The 24,218-nt window shown below is 52.2% G+C and overlaps 5 protein-coding genes across 5 annotated transcripts; all 5 read left to right on the forward strand.

The window, feature by feature from the left end:
* Positions 1–1,002: 1,002 nt before the first annotated feature.
* Positions 1,003–3,264, forward strand: LOC135403946 (feather beta keratin-like). The gene is given in 2 exon segments (XM_064638383.1): positions 1,003–2,739; positions 2,741–3,264. Coding segments are annotated over 2 exon segments (312 nt in total). The 5' UTR covers positions 1,003–2,700; the 3' UTR covers positions 3,014–3,264.
* A 2,100-nt stretch (positions 3,265–5,364) lies between these two features.
* On the forward strand, positions 5,365–6,693 carry LOC135403945 (feather beta keratin-like). The gene is made up of 2 exons (XM_064638382.1): positions 5,365–5,631; positions 5,965–6,693. Exons 1-2 carry the CDS (start codon positions 5,502–5,504, stop codon positions 6,291–6,293), a joined length of 459 nt encoding a protein of 152 aa, XP_064494452.1. The 5' UTR covers positions 5,365–5,501; the 3' UTR covers positions 6,294–6,693.
* Positions 6,694–8,652: 1,959 nt separating this feature from the next.
* On the forward strand, positions 8,653–11,487 carry LOC135403944 (uncharacterized). The gene has a single exon (XM_064638381.1). The coding sequence runs from the start codon at positions 9,839–9,841 to the stop codon at positions 10,778–10,780; it is 942 nt and encodes a 313-aa protein (XP_064494451.1). The 5' UTR covers positions 8,653–9,838; the 3' UTR covers positions 10,781–11,487.
* A 3,664-nt stretch (positions 11,488–15,151) lies between these two features.
* Positions 15,152–15,481, forward strand: LOC135403901 (feather keratin 4-like). Its single transcript, XM_064638332.1, has one exon. It carries the CDS (start codon positions 15,152–15,154, stop codon positions 15,479–15,481), a length of 330 nt encoding a protein of 109 aa, XP_064494402.1.
* A 4,551-nt stretch (positions 15,482–20,032) lies between these two features.
* On the forward strand, positions 20,033–20,809 carry LOC135404076 (feather beta keratin-like). The gene has a single exon (XM_064638638.1). The coding sequence runs from the start codon at positions 20,033–20,035 to the stop codon at positions 20,375–20,377; it is 345 nt and encodes a 114-aa protein (XP_064494708.1). The 3' UTR covers positions 20,378–20,809.
* Positions 20,810–24,218: the final 3,409 nt, after the last annotated feature.

Consider the following 24,218-nt stretch of genomic DNA (forward strand, 5'->3'; position numbering starts at 1 on the left):
CCCAGGGAAGGAAAGGAACCCCCTCAGGACATGTCCTGAAGGAACAGGGTGGGTCAAGATTGTGATCCCTGCTGCTCTCTGGGCTGGGTTTGCTGGCACTGCCAGCCCTCAGGAGCCCCTGGTGAGCTGTGTGTGCCCTCAGGAACTGGTGAGAGCTGTGTGTGCCCTCAGGAGTGTTCCTGGTGAGCTGTGTGTGCCCTCAGGAGCTCCTGGTGAGCTGTGTGTGCCCTCAGGAGCTCCTGGTGAGAGCTGTGTGTGCCCTCAGGAGCTGGTGAGAGCTGTGTGTGCCCTCAGGAGCTGGTGAGAGCTGTGTGTGCCCTCAGGAGTGTTCCTGGTGAGCTGTGTGTGCCCTCAGGAGCCCCTCGTGAGCTGTGTGTGCCCTCAGGAGCCCCTGGTGAGCTGTGTGTGCCCTCAGGAGCCCCTGGTGAGAGCTGTGTGTGCCCTCAGGAGCTCCTGGTGAGAGCTGTGTGTGCCCTCAGGAGCCCCTGGTGAGCTGTGTGTGCCCTCAGGAGTGTTCCTGGTGAGCTGTGTGTGCCCTCAGGAGCCCCTGGTGAGCTGTGTGTGCCCTCAGGAGCTCCTGGTGAGCTGTGTGTGCCCTCAGGAGTGTTCCTGGTGAGCTGTGTGTGCCCTCAGGAGCCCTTGGTGAGAGCTGTGTGTGCCCTCAGGAGCTCCTGGTGAGCTGTGTGTGCCCTCAGGAGCTCCTGGTGAGCTGTGTGTGCCCTCAGGAGTGTTCCTGGTGAGCTGTGTGTGCCCTCAGGAGCTCCTGGTGAGCTGTGTGTGCCCTCAGGAGCTCCTGGTGAGAGCTGTGTGTGCCCTCAGGAGCTGGTGAGAGCTGTGTGTGCCCTCAGGAGCTGGTGAGAGCTGTGCGTGCCCTCAGGAGCTCCTGGTGAGCTGTGTGTGCCCTCAGGAGCTCCTGGTGAAGAGCTGTGTGTGCCCTCAGGAGTGTCCTGGTATCTGTGTCTCTTTCTGGTGAGGCTGTGTGTGCCCTCAGGAGCTGGTGAGAGCTGTGTGTGCCCTCAGGAGCTCCTGGTGAGAGCTGTGTGTGCCCTCAGGAGCCCCTGGTGAGCTGTGTGTGCCCTCAGGAGTGTTGCTGAGTGTTTGGAACTGTGTTTGCTGCTGTGTTGGGTTGGTATTGCCAGGTTCTGGTGGTGGGGGGTTCTGTGAGAAGCTGCCAGAAGGTTCCCCCGTGTCCGTGGAGCCAATTCCAGCCGGATCCAGGACAGACCCACCACTGGCCAAGGCTGAACCCATCAGGGATGGTGGTGACACCTCTGGGATAACACATTCCCACCTCCCTGCACTGCTGGGGGAGAACTTGGGAAGGAGGGGGGGGGAAAGGTGTTTTTAAGATTTATTTTACTTCTCATTCTCCTGCTCTGATTCCATTGGTAACAAATTCAGTTCATGTCCCACCCTGAGCCTGTTCTGCCCGTGATGGTGCTCGGGGAGGGATCTCCCCCAGTCCTCATCTCGACCCACAAACCCGTGTTGTGTTTTCTCTCCTCTGCCCAGTTGCAGAGGGCAGTGACAGAGAGGTTTGGTGTCCAGGGCCAACCCCCCTCCCCAGCTCTCTGGTCAGATGTAGGGCCAAAGAAAAATGAGGGTATGGCCACAGGGGGTGGAAGAAGGAAGAGGTTTGAAGTCAGAAGATGTTCTTGTTAGGGAGTGGTTTCTGCAGGATAACAATGACTAATACCTGAATGATGGGAAAGCAGCATCATTCCTTCTGGAACGTTCTTGTTCTGCTGATTGGAGAACTCCAGGCAACTCAAAAAAGGCAAAAGAGACAGGATAATTTGTTTTAAAGGCAATATGAGATAAAAGTTCAAACCCAAACAGTCTCTCTGATGAAGAAATGATGTCTAACGAGGCTTAAAAGGCCTTGGAGTCACAGAGAGCAACACCTCTGGCCAGTCCCTGCCAGAGCCTGCCCTTTAATCCTGGCTTTATAATGAAAAAAACTGCATTTATTACTACAAAGACTGAAAGGCAGCCTCAGGAGGGGAAGGTGCTGACATCACCTGGAAATGTGGCCCCGCTCCACCCAGGTGGCTGAAACCCCAGCCCGGTTCTGGCTGAAAAATACCCTGAACACATTTTGGCCTCTGATGCTGCTGCCTGAAAGGAGCCAGTGAGGCTGACTGGGCAGGGCAGGGGCAGGGAAATGAAAAGGCAGCGTTGCAGGGAAGGTAAACAACCACCAGTTTACTTAATTGGGATGCTTTGCATAAAATATGAGCTTGTTGGTAAATACATTCCATGTGCAAAGCCGCGTCTGGGCCCGGGGCTGAGCGGGGCTCTATAAAACCCGGCCAGCTGCAGGTCCCTCATCCACTTCTCTGCCTGCTCCTCCTCGGTGAACCAGGTGAGCTGCAGGAGCCTTTGCCTCCCTCTTCCCTTTCCCTTCCTCTCTTTTTCTTCTGGCCTCTACCAGATCTTTGCCTCTGTGCAGCTTTCCCTGAGAACTTTGGTCTCCCTCCTGCTGTCTGTGCTGCCCCTGTTCTTCACTGAGGAGGGGCTGGGCTTTCCTTACAGGGAAAAATCTTTGGGGTCAGGGCTGTTGAATCTCCCTTCCTCCCTGTTCAGACTGTCCTTTCTCTCCCAGTCTGTGTTTCCTTTTGCTGAGCAGGATCTCAGGCCGTGCCTCACGCTCTGCCCGTGCTGTCCCTGCCCTGTGTGCCAGGTGTGCCACCCCCAGCCATGTCCTGCTACGACCTGTGCCGTCCCTGCGGCCCCACCCCCGCTGGCCAACAGCTGCAACGAGCCCTGTGTGAGGCAGTGCCAGGACTCCCGGGTGGTGATCCAGCCCTCGCCCGTGGTGGTGACGCTGCCCGGGCCCATCCTGAGCTCCTTCCCCCAGAACACCGCCGTGGGCTCCACCACCTCCGCCGCCGTGGGCAGCATCCTCAGCGAGGAGGGAGTGCCCATCAACTCCGGGGGCTTTGGCCTTGGTGGCCTCGGTGGCTACGGCCTCGGTGGGCGCTACTGTGGCCGGAGGTGCCTGCCCTGCTAAAGCCTGAGCCCAGCGAGGGCCTCGCCCAGGGAGCCCAAAGCCGGACTGAGGATGGAGCTGCTGGCCAGCGCTCGCCCAGGGCTTTCCTCCTGCTGCCCAGGAGGGAGGCAGAGGTGGCCAGCTGATGTCTCGTGCTTGTCCTGCTCTCTTCTGCTCCTCGGGAGCCCCTGTTGTCTCTGCCCTGCTGTGCCGGGGGTCCCTCCTGCCTCCAGCGCAGCGGGGTCCTGCTCCTGGCGCTCTGCCCGGGGGGGTGGGAGGCAGAGTGTGTCCCACTGCTGGGCAGGGCTGCCTGACTGGGCCCCTGCCAGCCCTCCCTGCTTTGTTTCTGTCTTTACACTCATTAAAGTTTGTGTTGCATTGTACCTTGAGTCTCCTGGAGTTCCTTCAGTGCTGGGATGTGCAGCTGAGCTGCTCCTGGGGAATTGGGGTGCCCTGGGGGGGATGAAAGTGGGGAGTGAACCATTTGCATGCCTGGATGAGCTGAGTAACCTCAGCAAGGCCATGGTCATCAGAGGTGACCTGGGACGGTGGAGGGTGTGTGACGGTGGGTGAGCAAGCAGAGAGTGACCAGGAGGTGCCCCAGGGGACACGTGAGCAAGGAGGGAGGTTGGTCACTGGCTCCCAGTTGATGAGGCAAAACACTGACCTGCTGGGAGACATTTCTGTGCAGGTCAACACCCACCTGCCCAGAGCTGTTCTTGCAAGTTTGCACCTACAACCAGTTGTTTTCTTCATCCAAGCACAACATCCAAACCCTGAAACACAAGGGACATCCCAAGGAGCTGAAGGGACAGATTGTACCCAGGGCAGCTGCTAAATTTTGGTGCTTTGGGGATTGACAGAGGAGGGGCCACTCAACTGAAGGAATCACAGAATCACTGAGGTTGGAAAAGCCCTCCAAGAACATCCAGTCCCCCCGTGCCCCATCCTCACCTTGTCCCCAGCCCAGAGCACTCAGTGCCACAGCCAGTCCTTCCCTGGGCACCTCCAGGGCTGGGCACTCCCCCACCTCCCTGGGCAGCCCCTGCCAAGGCCTGAACACCCTTTCCAGGGGGAAATTCCTCCTCATGGCCAACCTGACCCTCCCCTGGCACAGCTTGAGGCCGTTTCCCCTCCTCCTGTCCCTTGTTCCCTGGGAGCAGAGCCCGACCCCCCCCCAGGTCCCCCCTCCTGTCAGGGAATTCCAGAGCCAGAAGGTCCCCCCTGAGCCTCCTTTTGTCCAGGCTGAGCCCCCCCAGCTCCCTCAGGAGTTCTCCAGACCCTTCTCCAGCTCCGTTCCCTTTCCCTGGACACTCTCCAGCCCCTCCATGTCTCTCTTGCCCTGAGGGGCCCAGCCCTGGACACGGCACCCAGTAACATGTTCTGGGAACTGAAGGCAGGCTTGGAAGGGAGCAGGAGAAGCATCTGCTCCCCCCCAGCAGAGTCCTGTGGGCAGAAGCATTAACTGGTGAGGAGTCATTCCCTGTGTGTCACTGTGTCCTGAAGGGACAGGAGCCTGGAGCAGATGGGCAGCAAATGCTCCAGAAATGCCACTCAGCTGCTGTGCACCCTGGAGCTGCAGAGGTCACCAGCAGGGATCCTTTGGTCCCTCCAACCTGCCCTTCTGTCTCCAGTCTGGGGATCCTGAGGGCCTGGGATCCCAGCAGCCCAGGTCTCTGTCCCTCCTTCCCAGCCAGGCAGTGCTTTGGTCCTGCTGCTCTGGCTGTACTTGAGGGAGAGCAGAGGGCACCTTTTGTTCTCTGCTCCTCCATCTGTCCTTGCAAAGACTCCTGAGCAGGGCTGGGTGTCCTGTGGAATTCCTGCCAAGGGTTTGGCCACGTGCCATGGGTTGGGATGTGCCAAAGCAGTATCTGTGGCAAACCACGGGCAGAAAGAAGGACATGTGTCCATTGGGCAGGATGTGCCTTGGTCACAGGGATGGCTCCAAGTCAAGGAGGTGCCTTCAGCCCAGAGTGCTGGGAGGGGAACCTTCGTCCTTGGCCACTGATAATTGTCTGCTTAAGGCAGATTGGGATGAAGGAGGGGAGGAAAAAGGCAAAAGAAGCAGCAAACTTGTGCTGAGATCAAAGCTGGGTCTCAAAGAGAGTCTAAAGCCCAAGAGCAGAGGAGCCCTGCCCAGAAAGGCAATGCCTAAACCCGAGTGAGTGAGCCCAGCCTGAGAGCAGGTGAGGGCTGGTGCCGACCCTCAGAGGTGATGTCCAGGCTGAAGCCTCAGGGGGATGAGGAGCCTGACCCAATTTGTCAGGAAAGAGTTTAAAGCAGGGCCCTGGAGGGCAAAGGGCCTGGACTCACCTGGAGAAATGGGACACTCAGCACCCGCTGCCTCATCTGCCCGTGCTGACGTGTCCTGGCCCCCGGGAACATTTGGGCCTCTAATAGTGGCACTTGAAAGGAGCCTGGGAGGCTGACTGGGCATGGCAGGGCCAGGGAAATGAAAAGGCACTTTGCAGTGTCCCCATTTCTGTAATTGGGATGTTTTGCATGAGAGATGAGCTTGGTAAACACGTTCCATGTGCAAAGGTGCTTCTGGGCCCGGGGCTGTGCGGGGCTCTATAAAAGCCCGTCCGACTGCAGGCTCCTCATCCACTTCTCCTGCCTTCTCCTCCTCGGTGAACCAGGTGAGCAGCAAGAGCCTTTCCCTCGTTCTCTTTCTCCTGTGGCCTTGGCAGAAGCTTTGCTTCTCTGCAGTGGTCACTGAGAGCCTCGTTCCTTCATCCTGCTCTCGTCACTTCTTTGTCCTTGTTCTTTGCTGGGGGGAGCTGGGAGAAGGAGTTGGGCTTTCTTTGCTCTGGGACTGGTGCTGTTGAATCTCCCTTCTTTCCCACTCAGGCTGTCCCTTCCTCCCCACTCAGGCTGTCCCTTCCTCCCCACTCAGGCTGTCCCTTCTCCCGGTCTGTGTTTCTCCTGCTGAGATCTCACTCTGCCCGTGCTGTCCCTGCCCTGTGTGCCAGGTGTGCCACCCCCAGCCATGTCCTGCTACGACCTGTGCCGTCCCTGCGGCCCCACCCCGCTGGCCAACAGCTGCAACGAGCCCTGTGTGAGGCAGTGCCAGGACTCCCGGGTGGTGATCCAGCCCTCGCCCGTGGTGGTGACGCTGCCCGGGCCCATCCTGAGCTCCTTCCCCCAGAACACCGCCGTGGGCTCCACCACCTCCGCCGCCGTGGGCAGCATCCTCAGCGAGGAGGGAGTGCCCATCAACTCCGGGGGCTTTGGCCTTGGTGGCCTCGGTGGCTACGGCCTCGGTGGGCGCTACTGTGGCCGGAGGTGCCTGCCCTGCTAAAGCCTGAGCCCAGCGAGGGCCTCGCCCAGGGAGCCCAAAGCCGATGGAGCTGCTGGACGCCGCTTCCAGGAGGGCTGAGAACCTTCACACCCTCCTCCAGCCCAGGGAGGGAAGGAAGGGGCTTTCTGGACTCGTGGCCAACTTGTCTTGTTCTTTAAAATCCTGCCTTCGATGACTTTCCTTGTGTCTGTGAGTTGGAATTTCAGACTGACCTGGCTGTGCTTCCGAAGGGTCAGCTGGATGGGTTTTATTCAGGAATTAAGGAAAAGCGGAGTCTTGCTTGCTGTCTCTCAGTTGGAATGGTTTAAGTGGTTTCTTTTCCCTTTATAAATATATGTATTCCTTTTGTTTTGCTGAAAACTACTTGACTTTTTATCATTAAACTGATGTTGCATCTGAATTTGAGTTTCATTGTGGTTTCCTCCTCCCCTTTCGTCCCTTTGGGGCAGAATGTGTCATTATATGAAAATCTGTGCAGAGTGGAAAATGTGAATCCAATAATCACCACAATCCAGCTGAAAACAATAATTGAATTGGTTTTACACTCTTGAGAAGCACCAAACAGGTTCCCAAATATATTTCTCTTGCTAGTTTTTTTTTTCCCAACTTTTTTTCCCCACCTCCGTGTGTAAAAGTACAATTGTGATATTCCAGCTTAGGCTTAGGCCCCACTAAAATCCACCTGAAAATTAAAGTTTCTTAGTGCTGAGTGTAAATAGTTGTGGGACTCGAGGGAAAGAGCTGAGGGACTCGAGGGAAGACACCTGGAGTTCAGGTTCAGTGTGGAACCAGCCCAAGTGTCCACACAGCTGGGGAAAGAGGGGGACACAAGGTGGGATAGAAGCAGGGAAGCCTGAGTTGGAAGGACCCCCAAGGATCACCCAAGTCCAACCCCTGGGCCTGCACAGACCCCCCAAAATCCCCCCATGGCCCTCAAAGCGTTGTCCAAACGCTCCTGGAGCTCTGGCAGGTTTGGGGTTGGGACCCTCCCTGGGGAGCCTGGTCAGTGCCAACCACCTCTGGGGAAGAACCTCTTCCTGAGATCCACCCAAACCTCCCTGGCACAGCTCCAGCTGCTCCCTCAGGACCTGCAATGGTCACCAGAAGGAGAATCTGGGTGCCTGTCCCTCCTCAGGGTCCCCTTGGAGGCCGTGGCTCGAGGCAGCAGAAGCAAAGTGTGAAAGCTGGTAAATGAGAAGGTCCTGGACTGAGCAGAGCCTGGGCTTAAAAATAGGTTCTCATGAGGGAATTTTCCAACTCATTGGATGGAATTCCTGCCCCAGCCCTGCCCACAGGACTGGTCTGACTGAAGTAATTAGTTATTCCCTGAGATCTGTGAGGAATCACTGGTTGCACTCTGAGGAGCATCAGAGAAGGGCCTCTCTGGGGGCAGGAAAGTGCCTTTCCAGGAGGCAAAGGGAGAATAAAGAGCAGAGAAATGAGTTTCAGGAGAACAAAATGTCCATGTAAGGGGAAACAAGCCCCCGAATTTATCCTTGGGGATTTAAAATTCAAGAGGAGAGCCCTGCCCTGGAACCACCCTCAGCCTCCACGGCTTCGGGGAGTTTGTGCAGGACAATGAAAACTTTGTTAAATGAAGGTGCTTCTTTATATCTCAAGTATCATTTGATACCTTTAAGGGTCTTATCCATCGTCTGCAAGGCCTGAAATCATTAGAGACACAGTTCCTGAAGAGAGTGAAGATTGATTTGAAATCCATGTCCCCTTTGGATGTTCAGCCTGGAGAAATGGTGCAATAACTCTGAATTTATGAGACTATTGAGGCTTTTTCTGTGCATTAATTAGTTCCCACATACTTTTTTTTTTTTTTTTTGCAGGTGGAACCTTTTCTTGAAGCAGAAATTGCCTTGTTTTGTTTTCCAGTCTGGCTTCAGCCTGTCATTGCATGAGAAGCAGAATCTGCCCATTAAAAATTCTTTCATCTTCCCAATTTACGGGTAGTTTTAATTTCTGGTACTTTTACACTGACTCTATTAGTGTCAGCATGAAATGACTCCAAGCACAGTCTAATAAAGATGGTTTTTTTTCAGCTCCTCAGCAATTTTTTAGCTGGTGGCTGTCTGGGGATCTCAGATCCCATTAAGACATTCACTGAAACTCCCCGTGCCATTCCCAGTCTGACCCACTTCGAACCAGTTGTCGTGTTCACATCCTAAAAAAACCACTCAGGGGAGGTTTCCAAGCCTCTTGGGTGAGTTCCTTGAGCCAGCCTGGAGTGGGGATGTGGCCAGGAGACAGTTCAGGAGTGTTTCTGTAAAATGTTGCAGCGATCTCTGAGGAGTTTGGGTTTAAACTGAGGCACCACAGGAAACAGGAGCCCAGCTCTGCTGGAGGAAAGGCTGGGAAAACTGGGGTTGGTCAGCCTAGAGAAGAGAAGCTTTGGGGTGACACAATTGTCCCTAAATCCCACACCAGGCTCTGGTTCTTTCCCCCTGGATCCTGGGGGATCTCAGGTGGGGATGTGCTGTTTTTGCAGGGCCCTCCCAAAACACAGAATTCAGTCTGGGTTGTTCTTCCCCTTGGCTGGAGGCAGAGCTTTGTAAACACTGCTGGAGACAGGAATTTATTAAGGATTTAGACTCCTTTTCTTAATAAAAGAACACCTTGGGAGGATGAATTATGTATTGTAGACATTCTCAGTGTTTTCCTTTATGACTAAAGTGAAACAGGCTGGAATACAAACTTTGTTGTGACTGAAAAGTGGCACTGGAATAAATTCAGTCCCTAATTCCCGAGATGAGAGAAACCTGTAAGACTGCAAATGTCTGGCAGAAGATAAGGAAATGAAAACAAGGTAATAAGCACTGAGGAACAGGCATTTAATCAGTTGGAAGCGTTTTGCATGCGGGACATACTCGCTGGGAACTAATTTCATGTACAAAGGGTGTCTGTGCTCCCCGGGCCGTCTGAGATTCACTATAAAAACCAGCTCCACTCAGCTCCTTCCTACCACTTCTCTCCCCTCTTTCCTCTCTTGTGAACAAGGTTAGTTCAAATCTTCTTTGCTTTCTCTGTTTGCTGGGTTCTTGCCTGTTAACAGCCTTTTTTTCCCCACAGTTTTCTGCCTGTTGCTGAATTTGCTGGGGGAGGAGTTTTTCTGTTTAACAAGCTGGGGTTTGCTGTTAGAATTGCAGAATTTCTGGAGTCCTGGCTTGGCCATAGGGATCCTCGAACTGGTGATATAAACTTATTCAAACGTGGGATTTCAGACATGTTGAGTGACTTAGAAAATACTACCAATAATAAAGGTTAACAAACTGAATGGGGAGAATAACTGTGCAAGGGGTTGGAACTGTTTGATCTTTAAAAATCCCTTTTAACTCCAACTGTTCTCTGGAAACAGAAGATCCAGTTATATTTCCAGCAGAATTTTATATCTTTAAGGTCATTATCCATCCTCTGCAATGTTTGAAATGTCAGCTGGGTTGCCAAATGTTGAAGTTATGTTACAGAGTGCAGTGACACCTCCTGAAACGTAGAGAAATGGGATCATAAGGTGAAGATAAAGGGAAAGAAGAGCAAAAATGAGGGAGACCAGACTGGGATGGGTGTGGGAATCAGTGGGCTTTGATTTTTTTGGTGTGATGGAACAGGGAGCATCCAGGGAATTCCTGGCTTTCTCTTGGGCAGAACATCTGTGGAAAAGTGTCTGGGAAAGCTTTCAAAAGGCCTCCCCTTCACGGATCCTTAATTACATTGGAATTTGTACCTCTTGTGTAGGCAGAGTTGGAGCCTTGAGAATAATTCCTCATTTCATCTTCCAGCTGCCTATGGAGCTGTGCCCACAGGTGCCTTTGTGGGCAGGGGTTCCTCCTCACTGTTGCTCCTGCCATGCTCTGAGCTCATGGGGCTGGGTCCTGGTGGTGTCTCTCCAAAGAGACAAAGCTGCTAAAACTGAAGTGACCACCCAGGCACCTTTGCTTCTGTCCCACTGCTGGTTCTGCCTCTGCACCCCCGAGAGCCGGGGGGGGGTTCAGCCTCTTCTTCCAGCACCTCGAAGGGTTTGGTTCCCTGCTCAGCTCCGTTCCTGGAGGGATCCCGGGACAGCCCCTGTTCTGGTCACTGGTGTGAGCACAGTAACCCCCCTCTCTGCCCCTGTTTCAGGTCGTGCACCCCCAGGGATGTCCTGCTCCGAGCGCTGTGCCCCCTGTGCCCCCACCCCGCTGGCCAACGGCTGCGCCGAGCCCTGCGTGCGGCAGTGCCAGGACTCCACCGTGCTCATCCAGCCCTCGCCCGTGCTGGTGACGCTGCCCGGGCCCATCCTGAGCTCCTTCCCCCAGAGCACCACCGTGGGCTCCTCGGCCTCGGCCGCCCTGGGCAGCGCCCTGAGCGCCGGGGGGGTTCCCATCGGCTCCGGGGGCTCCCTGGGGCTGGGGGGCTTTGGCTGCCCCGGGCTGGGCGCGGGCTACAACCGGCCCTCCCGGCGCCCCAGCACCTTCCGAGGGGGCTTCTACGGGCCCTGTTAGTGCTCTGCAGGAGGGGAAAGGCGGGAAGGAGTCCCCAGGAATTCCGAGTTATGGCCCAAAATGGGACTGGGCTCACGGCCACAGCTTTCACAAGCAGCCTCAGACCCCCCCAGCTCCACCCGAAGCAGAGCTGTGGGAATCAGCCATTCCCCACAATGGGGCCGCTCCTCTCGTTTTGCTCTGTATTTCCAGTCCAGTCTGTGGCTCTGCTGCTCCTCAGTGCATCTGCTGCTACCTGGTGCAAAAGTTTAATCTGGAGAGGAGGTGGGACTTGATGCCCGAGGTGCAATCCTGCACCGAAAGGAGAGCTCTGCCTGTGGGGTGCAGCCCACGAGCTGTGCCGTTCTTCCCACACTGAGCCCTGATCCTCCCACACTGAGCCCTGATCCTCCCACACTGAGCCCTGATCCTCCCACACTGAGCCCTGATCCTCCCACACTGAGCCCTGATCCTCCCACACTGGGCCTGATGCTTCGCAGGATTTTAATCCACTCCTTGGTCTCAATAAAGTGTTGCTGTTGTGGCATCTCCAGTCTTCTGGTGGTTTTTTTTCCTTCCCCTCTTATTTTCTTCTGAAACTTTTCCTGGGTGAAATTTCTCCCTGAGTGGCCCCTCACCGGGCTGGGAAATTTGGGGCTGGAGAAGAGAAGGTGGTGAAGAGACCTCAGAGCCCCTCCCAGGGCCTGAAGGGGCTGCAGGGAAGCTGGAGAGGGATGTTCCTCAGGAACTGGGGTGACAGGACAAGGGGGATGGAGTCACACTGACAGAGGGGAGATTGAGGTTGGATACAGGGAAGGAATTCCTCCCTGGGAGGGTGGGGAGGCCCTGGCACAGGTTGCCCAGGGAAGCTGTGGTTCCCTTCACAGTAAAGATTTTTTTCCCCAATATCCACCCCTAAGCCTCCTCTCTGCCATTTTGAAGCCATTCCCTGTTGTCCTGTCACTACAAGCTCCTGCAAACAGTAAATCCCTGCAAGTAAATTGGTTCTGCTAAAATAAAGGACCTGAGATTTAAGTGGGATTTGCAGCAGTTGCTCAAAGAGTCAGTTTGGGGAAAAATTGAAGAGATTCTCATGTTGTGAAGATTTGGGGCGTTCTAACAGCTTACATAAATTACTAAATCATTATTAAAAATATAAATTATTGTAAATTCTATAAATTACGTTGCAGCAGCTTCACTTGTCCCCAGTAGTTAAACTGTTGCCAGCAGTGAAATTGCTCCTGGTTTATGTCCCAGTCTCACCCTGGCACCAGATGAAAACCCTTCCTCAGAGCTTCTTTCATCCCCAAGACCTGAGGATCATTTGAATGCCTTGTTCCCTCACCAGCCAGGCTCCCAAGTCAACACAACGACAGGGATTTCAATTCATGGAGTAATTTGTCAGCTCTTGGGGCACTTTGGTGCCTCCCCAGCCTGGCAGCACCAGCTCGTCACACAAAGGGCTCTAATTGAGTGTGGGGAGTGTGAAACTCCATCCCTGGTCCATGAGCTGGGGTTGGTGTGGCCCTTGGAGCACCCAAAGGCTCCCAGGCTCTTGGGGGAACCCTGGGTGCCAATTACCAAACTGGCAGAGTATCAATGCAAACATTTCCAGGCTGGTAAGGAGCCTTTCTTTTTTTTTAAATATTATCTACCCTCCAAGACAAACTGTTCCTGTGCCCAGAGGGAAGAGTGAGGGAAAGGAAGCATCCCTTGGTTATCTCAGATAAAAGGGAGCTGAATTCTTTGGGGGAGTGATTTCACCTACTAGAAGGAATTAATTTTTTAAATCTCTAAAAAGGCTGTATGTAGATAGTAGAGATTTTGAGGAAAGGCATGAAAAAGATTCTTTTTTTTCTATAGAAAAAGCTTTTATAAAAAAAGGAGAGAAGAATTTTCTCGCAGAGAAAAGATGAAGATTTTAAGATTTTATAAAAAAATCAATATTTGGCTTACATTTTTTTTAGATGACTTATAAAAACATTTAATAAAATAACTCGAGATTTTGAAGTTGCTTACCTGAATTAGTTTGTGAAGCCCTTCGAGTGATCTTGACCCACATACTTGGAGATGAAGTTATTATCCTGGGGATGGGAGCACTGAGATCTCCTCACGTCCCTCCAGCATCGGGGAGCCCAAAACTTTGCATGTTTGAGCCCCTGGTTAGAAGGTGGTGGGAGCTTTGAAGTCCTTTGTTGTTCTGCAGCCTCTGTTCAAAGCCTCTGTGCAGCTGGAGTTAATTCCTATCTCTGCTGAGGGGAGACACCTGAGCCCTGGGCTCTGCCTATTTTCCATCTCTGCAGGGAATTCCAGCAGGTTGGATTCCAGCCAGGGCTGGTCACTGCTGGCTGGGCAGCAAACCCTGTCCTGGGAAATGAAGAAGTGCTGGGGGTAATTTGTCCTGACGCTGTCGTTTGGCTCAGACAGAGCCTCTAAACCCAGCATTTGAAGATCATCCTCAGTGTCCACATTCATGTTTAATTTGTCGTGATAATTGCTGCACATCCCGGCATTTCATGGTGACTTTGGCATGGAAATGATATTAAAATGTGTGTTTGGGTAAAGAATTGCAGGTTTATGAGTGTTTGGATGGGCTGGGTCCATAAAACCGGGCTCAGCCCAGGCAGGAACGTGTTTTACTGTCCTTGCTCAGCAATTCTCACTGGGTTTAATTTTCTTCCAGCTTTGCAATACTCATGGAAATGTGCTGCTCTTCTCAGCTGCCTGTTTGTGTGGGAAGGGCAAAACTGGGGAATATCTGCTCTACATCTTGTCCTGTGGCAAAGCTGAGCCCTGGTTTGTGGGCTGAGCCCAGGCTGTCACCTCCGAGCTGATTGTTCACCTCCAGCAGCGAAGTCTTGCACTAAACATCACCCACAGTCCCCTCAAGCAGTGTCTTAATGACTGAAATGGAGCCTGAAGTGTCCACTGGCCTCAGGAGGCCCCATAATTGCTGCCCTAATTCCCAGGAGTCACCACAGGCTTCCCAAGCAATGAAGTGGGTGCCCAGGGACGGAGATGAAAGGGGGGGGATGTCACAGGGGGAGGGGGAAAGCAGAACAACACCGAGAGAGATTTTTGGAACAAACAACAACAACAAGAGTCGATGGGTTTGGGGGGTTTTGCATGCAAATCATGGGCCATTAAGGGATCTCATGCATAATAAACACCTCTGGTCTGCAGGCAGGGACCGTGCTATAAAAGCCTATAGAACACAAGCCCCTTCCATCCTCTTCTCTTGCCTTATTCTCCCGGGTGAACAGGTACGTCTGAACCTCCCCAGAGCCTGTTTAAATGCTAAACTGCCACTTTGATGGCTGCTTTTGTTTTATTTTATTTTTTTGTTGTCGGTTGTTCTCGGTTCTTCGTAAATATTGCTGGTTTCGTTGTTTTGCCTCCAGGGGAAATTGGTTCTTTATAAATATTGCTGGTTTCGTTGTTTTGCCTCCAGGGGAAATTGGTTCTTTATAAATATTGCTGGTTTCGTTGTTTTGCCTCCAGGGGAAATTGGTTCTTTATAAATATTGCTGGTTTCGTTGTTTTGCCTCCAGGGGAAATTGGTTCTTTATAAATATTGCTGGTTTCGTTGTTTTGCCTCCAGGGGAAACTGGAAACTTTGTACCGAAAAGAAAGGGTTTATTTACTTGTGGAGCAGAGCATGAGGAGACAGGGCTTGGAGGATTCTGGCAATGTTATCTCTCAGAACAAGCAGATTTATGCTCCATTTTAGAGGATTTTTAGGACCACTGGGGGAGTGGGTGGCCACGAACCTGGTTGGTTTCTGCAGAGGGACCTGGGCAAAGGCTGGAAACCCCTTTGCTGGTTGGGCTTGGACAAACCTTCCATGACTGGCACCACAGCTCAGAGGCCTCACAGAAAAGAAGAGAAACCTCTCAGGCACTCAGCAATAGGACAAGGGGGCACGGGCTTAAGCTCTGCCAGGGGAAATTTAAGTTGGATATCAGGAGAAAATTCTTTACAGAGAGAGTGATCAGGCATTGGAATGGGCTGCCCAGAGAGGTGGTGGATTCACCATCCCTGGAGATTTTCAAACGCAGATTGGACGTGGCACTGAGTGCCATGATCTAGTAAATGGACTGGATTTGGACCAAGGGTTGGACTCGATGATCTCGGAGGTCTTTTCCAACCCAATCGATTCTATGATTCTATGATTCTATGATTCTATGAAATGTAAAAAATCAAGTGTAAAACGCCAGTTCCACCCGTGGGTTTTGCTGTGACAGGTGGTGTGACAGAGGTGTGACCTCCCCAGCCACCTCTGCAGGTGCCTGGACATCTCTTACCCTCTTAGGTGACTTCTATGGGCTCACTGCAGGTTTTAATGGTTTAACCTTCTCCCCTGTGTTTCAGCCCTGCCTCTGCCCCAGGAATATGTCCTCCTATGACCTGTGTCCCCCTGGCCCCTGTGCCCCCACCCCGCTGGCCAACAGCTGCTCCGAGCCCTGTGTGGGGCAGTGCCAGGACTCCACGTTCCTCATCCAGCCCCCGGCCGTGGTGGTGACGCTGCCCGGGCCCATCCTGAGCTCCTTCCCCCAGAGCAGCACCGTGGGCTCCTCGGCCTCGGCCGCCCTGGGCAGCGCCCTCGGCTCCGAGGGGGTTCCCGTCTCCTCCGGGGGCTCCCCGGGATGGGGGCCCTGGGGGTCCAGCCGGCCCTCCCGGCGCCCCAACCCCTCCAGGGGTGGCTTTGGGGAGCCCTGCTGAGGCGGGGGGAGAAGCAGGACCGACCCCGGGAACGCTGGAGCAGGACCCGGCCCCGGTGTCCAGGCGTGATGCTGAACACCCGCCCGAATTCAGGGGTGCTGGGAGCTCTGCATCTCCTCACAGCAGGCCTTTGCTCGTCCTATTCTTTCATCCTTCATGTCTCTGATGAAATATTTGGGTTGTTTCTGCTGCTGTAAAAATGGGGCTTTTTTTTGGTCCCAGTTCAGGGCAGCACCGAGAAAACAAACCCAGGATGAAAAGCCATATCAGCTCCTGTCTTGAATCCTAGAGATGTCAACTTACACTTTGTGCTTTTTTATTCTGCTTTTTTTGCTCTCATTAAAGTTGTGTTGCATCACAACCCAAGTCTCCTGCTGTTTATTTGAAAAGCTTTGCAATCTTTCAGCAAAAAGCTCGCTTTTTGCAGAATTTTCACTCAGGTTTATTCTGAGCATGAAATCCTTTCTCTTCCTCCTGGGCTGGAAAAGTGTGGGAGGGATGTGTGTCAGTCCTGGGTCTGCAGCTCCAAACAAGGAGGTGATCTGGCCCTTCCTAAATGACCAGTGGGAGTAAATTTAAATCAGGAACCTGGGACACAACTGCAGCCAAAGGCAGGTGAGCTGATATCTCCTGGAGCACCTGGCAGGAAGAAATGACCTGTGCAAAGGGTTTATCCCAATTATTGCAGGCACAGCCCTGCTCCCAGGGGATGGAATAAATCCCACATTCCTCAGCCTCGGTGGCACCAAGACATTGCTCTCCCAGTGAGGTGGATCTCGCACCCAGCACTAATTGCACTCTCCCAATTTGAAACATAATTAAAAATCTGCATTTGAAAAAAAAAATCCCTCAAACTGAGAAATAAAGAAAACCCGCCCGTTCTGGGTGTGTTGTTTTGCAGAGGTTCTGGTGACTAAATAACTTCTTCCCTCGAGCAGAAATGAATTTTTGGTGCTGTTTTCCAGTTCTGTTCCCAGCAGAATTCCAGCACAGTGACCACACCACTCCTGGTTCTTCGCAGGAATCCTCCAGGTGTTCGTCCAGGACTGAGCTACATTTATTTTTTGACAAAACAAGGGAAATTATAACTAACATGCCAAACCAAACCTCAAACTTCAGCGACTTTACAGCTCTTTACAGCAGCATTTGAATAAGATCAGCAATGAGCTGAGCTCCTTCCAGGTCCCTTGGGGGGGACACAAATGCCTGGCCTGGAACCCCTTTGCCCTGGGGGGAGTTATTTGGGCAGCACAAGTGGGGAAGAGCAAATCACAGGCTCTGCCTGCACCAGGAACGCTCTGGGATCACAGGGACACCTAATTCTTTGTAATGAGCTAATTAATTAGGATTCAGAAGGAACTGCAGGGGACACTCCTGCCAGGGAAGCTCCCAGTCCCTGCCAGCTCCTCCTTTGGGGTCACCTTTGTGCCTGGAGACTTCCCACAGGGTATTTACTGGGAGTAAAACCCCACTTCAGTTTTGATGAAGAATCTCTTTTTTTTCTTTTTCAGAAGTTTAGTCACTCTCAGGTGTCTCAGGAGGATGTTCTCACCTTAGGCAAGAAGGTTTAATTATAATCTGAATACACAGGTCTGTCCTTGATTATAAAAGTCTGTGAACTTCTAATTCACTCACTTTAATTCATCTCAAAGCCGAGGCCATTGAAGCCATTCTGACTGTACAATGCAGTGGCTGGAGTCAGGACAATGGTTATTGTCATCATTCTCAAGGAAATCTCTGAAAATGGTGTTGCTGGATTTTATTTTTTTTTTAAACTCACAGTCAGATTTTAAAGGTGTTTTGTCTTTCCCAAGCAAACCTTGGATGAAGGGAGAATAAAAAAAAATCGATGACAATAAACTGTGGATGCTGTTATGCAAATTAATTCCTCAAATAGCTGCCAAGGAGGAAATTATTTTTGAAAGAGGCTGCTAATCCCTCAGAATATGGAGAAGTACTGAGGAATGGACAGGGAAGCTAAAAACAGCCAGGGAAGTTTCTTTGTGAATCCCCTTGAAATATGAGATGGTTTAAACCAAACCTTGAGCTTTTTACATTGAATTTAAAATAAAATAAAATAGCTGTGATTCCTGCAGTCAGAAACAATGACATAAATTTTACAGCCCAATTACTGCCCTGCACCCCCAAATCCTAATGACATGTCCTTAAACAAGTGATATGGGAATTCAGATGTGGGTCACGGATCTTAAATTTGCACTTCATGCCACACTTTGCATTCTGGCTCTTTAATAAAGCTTCTGATAAACTTTGAAGTTCTCAGGAGGCTCTGCCCAAGCCAAACGAGTTTCTGTTCCCAGGGGACCTTCCCAAAGACAGCCCTAATTTGGGGCTCATTTCCATGTCTCAGAGAGCAAATCCCCAGGACTGATCCCTGTGTCTGGAGCTGCTCGGGGATGTTTCCCCTTCACCATTTATCCTGCAAGTCCCCCTTGGAGAAGAGGCTCCAGCTCTTTGTGCTGCTGGAAAGTCACAGAAAAATCAGCTCCAAGGGACACTTTATAGACTTCTGACAATTCTCCAGCTGGGTCCACTTTGACACCTCAGAGCCAGACACTGCTGGGGAAATGGGTGTTGCAATAAAATAAGGATTATTTAGGTTGGAAAAGACCTCCAAGATCATCAAATCCACCCTGTGCTCCATCCCCACCTTGTCCCCCAGCCCAGAGCACTCAGTGCCACAGCCAGTCCTTCCCTGGACACCTCCAGGGGTGGAGAAACTCTCTAGGAAGGGAAGGATTCTTGGATGGAACTTCTGCCTCCACAGCTGGGCTTGGCAAAGCTTCACCTGCTGCAGAACTCCTCCTTGGGAACAAATCTCACCAAGCAAAGCAACCTTTTTATTCAGCCTAAACACAGCTGCTGATATTTTGAGCTCTGAAATGAGAATAAAAGTGGCTTTTTTCCATGAAGAACTCCAAAGAGATCAGGCCCAGGATTAGAGACCCAGGAAAGGTTTTGGGTGAAAACTGGAGTGTTCTTGGCAATTTGCCTGTAAAATTGTCTCTCTTTTCCTTTCCTTAAAAGGAGGAATTTCTTGCTGGAGAGGGTGGTGAGGCCTTGGAAGGGCTGCCCAGGGAGGTGGGGAGTGCCCAGCCCTGGAGGTGCCCAGGGAAGGACTGGCCCAAAACTCATGGGTTCACTTCCAAAAGCAGCAATTGGTGTTTTCCCCCAGGATTTACCTGGCAGAGGAGGGGAGCAGGGACTGCATTATGCAAATGATGCTTAATCTCCTCTAATGACCCCAAGCAGATCCAGAGGGTTCTGAAGGCAGAACAAATCCTCCTGAATTAATCATCCCACTGTTCCCAGGAATTAGGCTGGCCCTGAATATTTCCAGATGAAACAGTCTTGTGGTCAGATATACATGCCACAAGATAAGGAAGTGAAGGAGGAATAAACACAAATACTGAGGCAAAAAAACATGTAATCAGTAGTGGCTCATAAATCACTTCATGCACAAAGAGTGGCCCAAGTTGTTGGGCAACTTAAGGCTCAGTATAAAAACCTGAGCAACTCCAGGCTCTGCCAGACATTTCTCTTGCCTTCTTTGCTGTGAACAAGGTAAGTCTGAAGCCATTTATTCTCTCTTTATACAACAAACTATTGCCCTGATGGTTTTGTAGCTTTTCCTCACTCATTTTGTGGCAAATTCAGCCTTTTTTTCTCTGAGGGAGGAAGGGGTTTTGATATAAAAAAAGTACCTTTTCCTATTTCCTATGTTGGTGGTGAGTCATAATAATCATTAATATGCCAATGAGCCACGTTCACCATTTAGGGCTATTTATCAACTTTGGGATCCAGTCAAGTTTTCAGGTCCTGCAGGTGCCCATGAAATGTCTCTCGTGAGTTCCTGGGTGTGTTCAGAGTGGTGTGACCAAGTTCCACACAGACCAAGTGTGGAGGGTTCAGCAGATCAGCAGAAGAGAATCCCAGAATGTGCTGAGCTGGGAGGGACCCACAAAGACCATCGAGCCCAGCTCCTGGTCCTGCACAGGCCCAGCCCCAAGAGTCCCCCCCTGTGCCCCAGAGGATCATCCAGACCCTCCTGGAGCTCTGGCAGCCTTGGGGCTGTGCCCACTGCCCTGGGGAGCCTGGGCAGTGCCCAACCACCCTCTGGGGGAAGAACCTTTGCCTGAGATCCACCCTGAGCCTGCCCTGACACAGCTCCAGCCATTCCCTGGGTGCTGTCCCTGCTCACAGAGCAGAGCTCAGTCCTGTCCCTCCTCTGCCCCTGCCCAGGAATTGGAACTGCACTGAGGTCTCCCCTCAGTCTCCTCTGCTCCAGCTGAACACACCCAGTGCCCTCAGTGCCCTCCCATGGCTTCAAACCAAGGCCCTTCCCCATCTCTCTGCCCTCTGGATGCTCTGGAAGGGCTTCATCTCTTTCCTATATTGTGGTGCCCATTAAGAGCTTGGGTTCCTCCTCCAACCGCTCCTGGAGGGACCCCAGGACAGCCCCAGTTCTGGTCACTGGTGTGAGCACAGTAACCCCCCTCTCTGCCCTGTGTTTCAGGTCGTGCACCCCCAGGGATGTCCTGCTCCGACCTGTGTGCCCCCTGTGCCCCCACCCCGCTGGCCAACGGCTGCGCCGAGCCCTGCGTGCGGCAGTGCCAGGACTCCACCGTGCTCATCCAGCCCTCGCCCGTGCTGGTGACGCTGCCCGGGCCCATCCTGAGCTCCTTCCCCCAGAGCACCACCGTGGGCTCCTCGGCCTCGGCCGCCCTGGGCAGCGCCCTGAGCGCCGGGGGGGTTCCCATCGGCTCCGGGGGCTCCCTGGGGCTGGGGGGCTTTGGCTGCCCCGGGCTGGGCGGGGGCTACAACCGGCCCTCCCGGCGCCCCAGCACCTTCCGCGGGGGCTTCTACGGGCCCTGTTAGTGCTCTGCAGGAGGGGAAAGGCGGGAAGGAGTCCCCAGGAATTCTGGAGCACGCCCTGACGCCGGCCTGAGCTCACGGCCACGGTTTGCAGACGTGATGTTGGACACCCACGACTTCCCCCGGAGCCGCCGGAGCTGTGGGAGCTCTGCACCTCCTCCAACCAGGCCCTCCCTTGTCTTTTGCTGTGCTTTACTTGGTATTATTATCAAATGTCTGGTCCTGCTTTTGTGCTTGTGTTTGATAAAAACACGGAATTGTCAGGGATTGTCCTGCATGGCTGAATTAGTGCAGTTCACTTCACCAGTGAAGAAGGAAGATTTCAGGTTGCTGAGTGTGTCACTGTGAGAGGGATGAGTGGGTTCTGTCCTTACTGGACCATAGAAATGTGTTCCTTACCTTTATATTCCATTCCCCAGCCTCATTAAATTTGTGCTGCATCCTACTCCGAGTCTGTCTGTCGTTCTTTCTTCTCCAGCCCCTCATGCCCATTGCCAAAACACAAAAGAGGATTTGTCTTTTGTCTGTACATTTTAATTCAAGCCTGACACCCCTTATCAAAGAGTTGGCTTTCACCTGCAATGGGTTGAGACAGAAACAGGTGATTTATAAAGATGAGATGCTTGGGAAGATCCCTATAAAAGCAGGAAGAGAAGTGGGGTTTGGTCAGGGAAGGGGTGGTGGGAGGGCTGGGGATCCCTCTGAGTTCAGCCCGAGCTCTTTGGTGGGTGCAGCACCTTTTGGCAGCTGAGCTCAGACCCTGGTAAGTCTGGGAGGGGAAGAGGAGAGGGATGTGCAGTGTTCTCACAAGGGAATTGGCCTTGGGAATTTGCTGGCCTGGGAAGCATGTCTGGGAGAAAGAGATTAAAGGGCTAAATCTGGAAGATTTTTAAGTTCTAACCCTTTTTTAGTGTCTTTATAACCTGTCTCCTGTTTGCTGTGTCTGGCAAAGCTGAGCTTTATCAGGCATTGCTTTGTTCCAGCCTGACTGTGCTGGAATAAAGGTTTGGAGACTGGGAGCTTTGGTCCCTGAAGGAAGAAGGTTTGGAAAAGCTTCACCTGAAGGCTCTGGATGACTCACTGTCCTGTCAGCCCAAACAACTCCAGCCTGATCTCTGTAAAATGTCTTGCTTGGAGTCTTTGTCTGTGTCTGTCCAGACTGATGCTGAGCTGTAATTAAAGCCAGGGAAAGCTGTTGATGAAGTTGCGTTGACTGCACTAATTAGTGGAACTAAATTAAAGGAGGTGAAGGAAGACCATGAAAGAATTAATAATTTTAAGGAGCAGGTTTTCTTAATAAACAACAGAAGCAAATGGAAAGTTTGATGTTCTAATACAGGACAAGGTTGGTCTGAATTAAATGTGTAATATATTTTTTGCCCTCTCAACTGAAGTTATTGCTTGATCAAAGGGGATGAATTCCAAAGACATCAATGGCTGCAGAGTTATGAGTAAGGCACTGCAGTGAAAGTGTCTTTAGTGCATTCAGGGGGATATTTCTCATGACCAAGTGCATTTTTCTGCTCTTGCAATTCTCTTCTCATCAATGGAACCAAACCTCTTCCCAGAGGTAACCCCTGTGAATGCAGATCCCTCCCAAAGTTGGGATGTTTCATTCAGGAATTGTGCCAGAAGGGTCTGATTTGCAGCTCACCTCAAAGTCAAGGCAATCCTCAAGCACCATTTCCCCCCTTCACTCCTGTCCCAGACTGCCTTTTTAGGTTAAAATTTGGTGTAGCAACCAGTAAAGAGCACAGTCCCAAAGAAAAGGGTTTCCCTGTTTGGTTTTGTAGTCAACCAGAAAGTGTTTTCATTCACTGCTGCAGATTTTGAGCTGGATTATCACGTTACACAGGAAGCTTTCTAGGCAAGCCAAGCTCAGGGGCTGCCTCCCAAGTTGTTTTTGTGTTTTATTCGGGAAAAACCCAAGGAAACACGTTCCTTGTTAGCCCAGGGTTTAGTAGTACTGAACAGCAGCACAAACCAGGGCCTGGTTTGATCCACGTGCTCTGAACAAAGGACTGGCTCGATCCTCTCTCTCTTGTTTCCTTAACTTGCATCTGCCAATATCCATCCCTGAACATGGGATGGTTGGGGTTGGAAGGGATTGGAAAGGCCATGGAAAGGCCATGGGCAGGGACACCTTCCCCTATCCCAGGGTATTCCAGCCTGGCCTTGGACACTCCCGGGGCTGGGGCAGCCACAGCTCCTCTGGGCAGCCTGTGCCAGGGCCTCCCCACCCTCCCAGGGGAGAGTTTCTCTCAAAGAGCTGGAAAAAGTTGGTGCCACAGAAAAGAAGTGACAGGAGCTGTTTTTGCAGGACCCTGAAGTATTTCCTACTCCTGTCAGTGCAAAGGTGTTTCCATTCCAAATTCTGCAGAGGGATAGAATTGCAAAATATAATCACATAAAAAATGCAATTTAATTACAACCCACCAGACTCTGGAGGCAGAAGTGCAGTGTCTGCTGCGTGCACAGGGAGGGGGGAAGAGGCTTTTACAGCTCCCTCAGGCTGCCTGGGGGATCTGAGCCCTCCCTGCACATTCACCAACCAGCCCCTGCCTGAATTGTGGCTCTGATTTGCATTTGGGCTGCCAGGAGTGAAATTGGGTTGTTTACTGTTTGTGTTGATTGCCTGGACTTCTCCTGGCCATGGAGGGAAACCACGATCCACGGGGCCCCTTTCATGTCTCTGCTTTGCATCCACTGAATATTCCTGACTCCATTCTGCTGACTCCACCTTCCAAAATGGCCAGGAGTCAAAAGCCAATTTGCTTAGGAATTTTGTCTGCTCTTTGGCACTTTGGTCACACACTTGGGAGCACCACCTGCTGTCACAGCAGGAGCTTCAGTTGGAGTCCTGAGCGTGCAGTTCCATCCCTGATAAGTGACCGTGAGATTTGGGATCACTGACCTCTCTAATATTCCAATGAGCAATATCCCAAAGCTTTCAGCTCCTGGGATGAGAGGACTGGGCCAGCCAGACTAGCTGGACACACAACCACCTTCAGAAGTGGACTTATGATTCCTTTTATCATCTCTGTCCTTTTTGATGAGTTGGTTCTCAAAGCCACAACTTCATGATATCAAGAGATTGTTATTGTTATAAAGGAATGTCAGAGAGCCCTGGAATGGTTTGAGTGGAAGGGACCTTAAAAATCATCTCATTCCATCCCCTGCCATGGGCAGGGACACCTTCCACTAGCCCAGGTTGCTCCAGCCTGGCCTTGGACACTTCCAGGGATCCAGGGGCAGCCACAGCTTCTCTGGGCAACCTGTGCCAGGGCCTGCCCACCCTCCCAGGGAAGGATTAATTCCCAGTATCCATCTAACCCTTCCCTCTGTCACTCTGAAGCCATTCCCTCTTGTCCTGCCACTCCAGGCCCTTGTCCAAAGTCTCTCCCCACATTCCTTGTAGCCCCTTCAGGCCCTGAAAGGCCACAATCAGGTCACCCCAAAGCTTCTCTTCTCCAGGCTGAACAATCCCAATTTTCCCAGCCTTTCCTGCCAGCAGAGCTGCTCCATCCCTCTGCTCAGCCCCTCTGGAGTGGCTCCAGCAGCTCCAGGTGCTCCCTGGGCTGTTCCCCAGCTCTGCTGGGGGGTCTCAGCTGAGGGGGCAGAGGGGCACAATCCCCCCCTGCCCAGGAGGTGTTTTTCCCATCTGGGTGCCACAGTGGGTGTCTGTGTAAGAGCACTGGGACAACTCTGGGTGATCCCCAGGACAGGAGAACTTCAATCCATGTCAGATGAGAGGGGTCATCCTGTCTGGGGACACCCAGTGACTCAGGAGTGGAACTGGGTTTTCTGAGAGGTGACTTTGTGCAAACACTGATTTGTATCTCAA

This window comes from Pseudopipra pipra, chromosome 29 (genome assembly GCF_036250125.1).
Source record: "Pseudopipra pipra isolate bDixPip1 chromosome 29, bDixPip1.hap1, whole genome shotgun sequence".
In the NCBI taxonomy this organism is placed as follows: Eukaryota; Metazoa; Chordata; class Aves; order Passeriformes; family Pipridae; genus Pseudopipra; species Pseudopipra pipra.

What these genes read in the sequence shown, in the direction of transcription:
- LOC135403901 (XM_064638332.1), top strand. Translation starts at nt 15,152, where the DNA reads ATGTCCTCCTATGACCTGTGTCCCCCTGGCCCCTGTGCCCCCACCCCG.
- LOC135403944 (XM_064638381.1), top strand. Translation starts at nt 9,839, where the DNA reads ATGAGGGAGACCAGACTGGGATGGGTGTGGGAATCAGTGGGCTTTGAT.
- LOC135404076 (XM_064638638.1), top strand. Translation starts at nt 20,033, where the DNA reads ATGTCCTGCTCCGACCTGTGTGCCCCCTGTGCCCCCACCCCGCTGGCC.
- LOC135403945 (XM_064638382.1), top strand. Translation starts at nt 5,502, where the DNA reads ATGAGCTTGGTAAACACGTTCCATGTGCAAAGGTGCTTCTGGGCCCGG. An exon ending in TCTCCTCCTCGGTGAACCAG is followed by an intron (nt 5,632 to 5,964) that starts GTGAGCAGCAAG and finishes CCTGTGTGCCAG; the next exon opens with GTGTGCCACCCCCAGCCATG.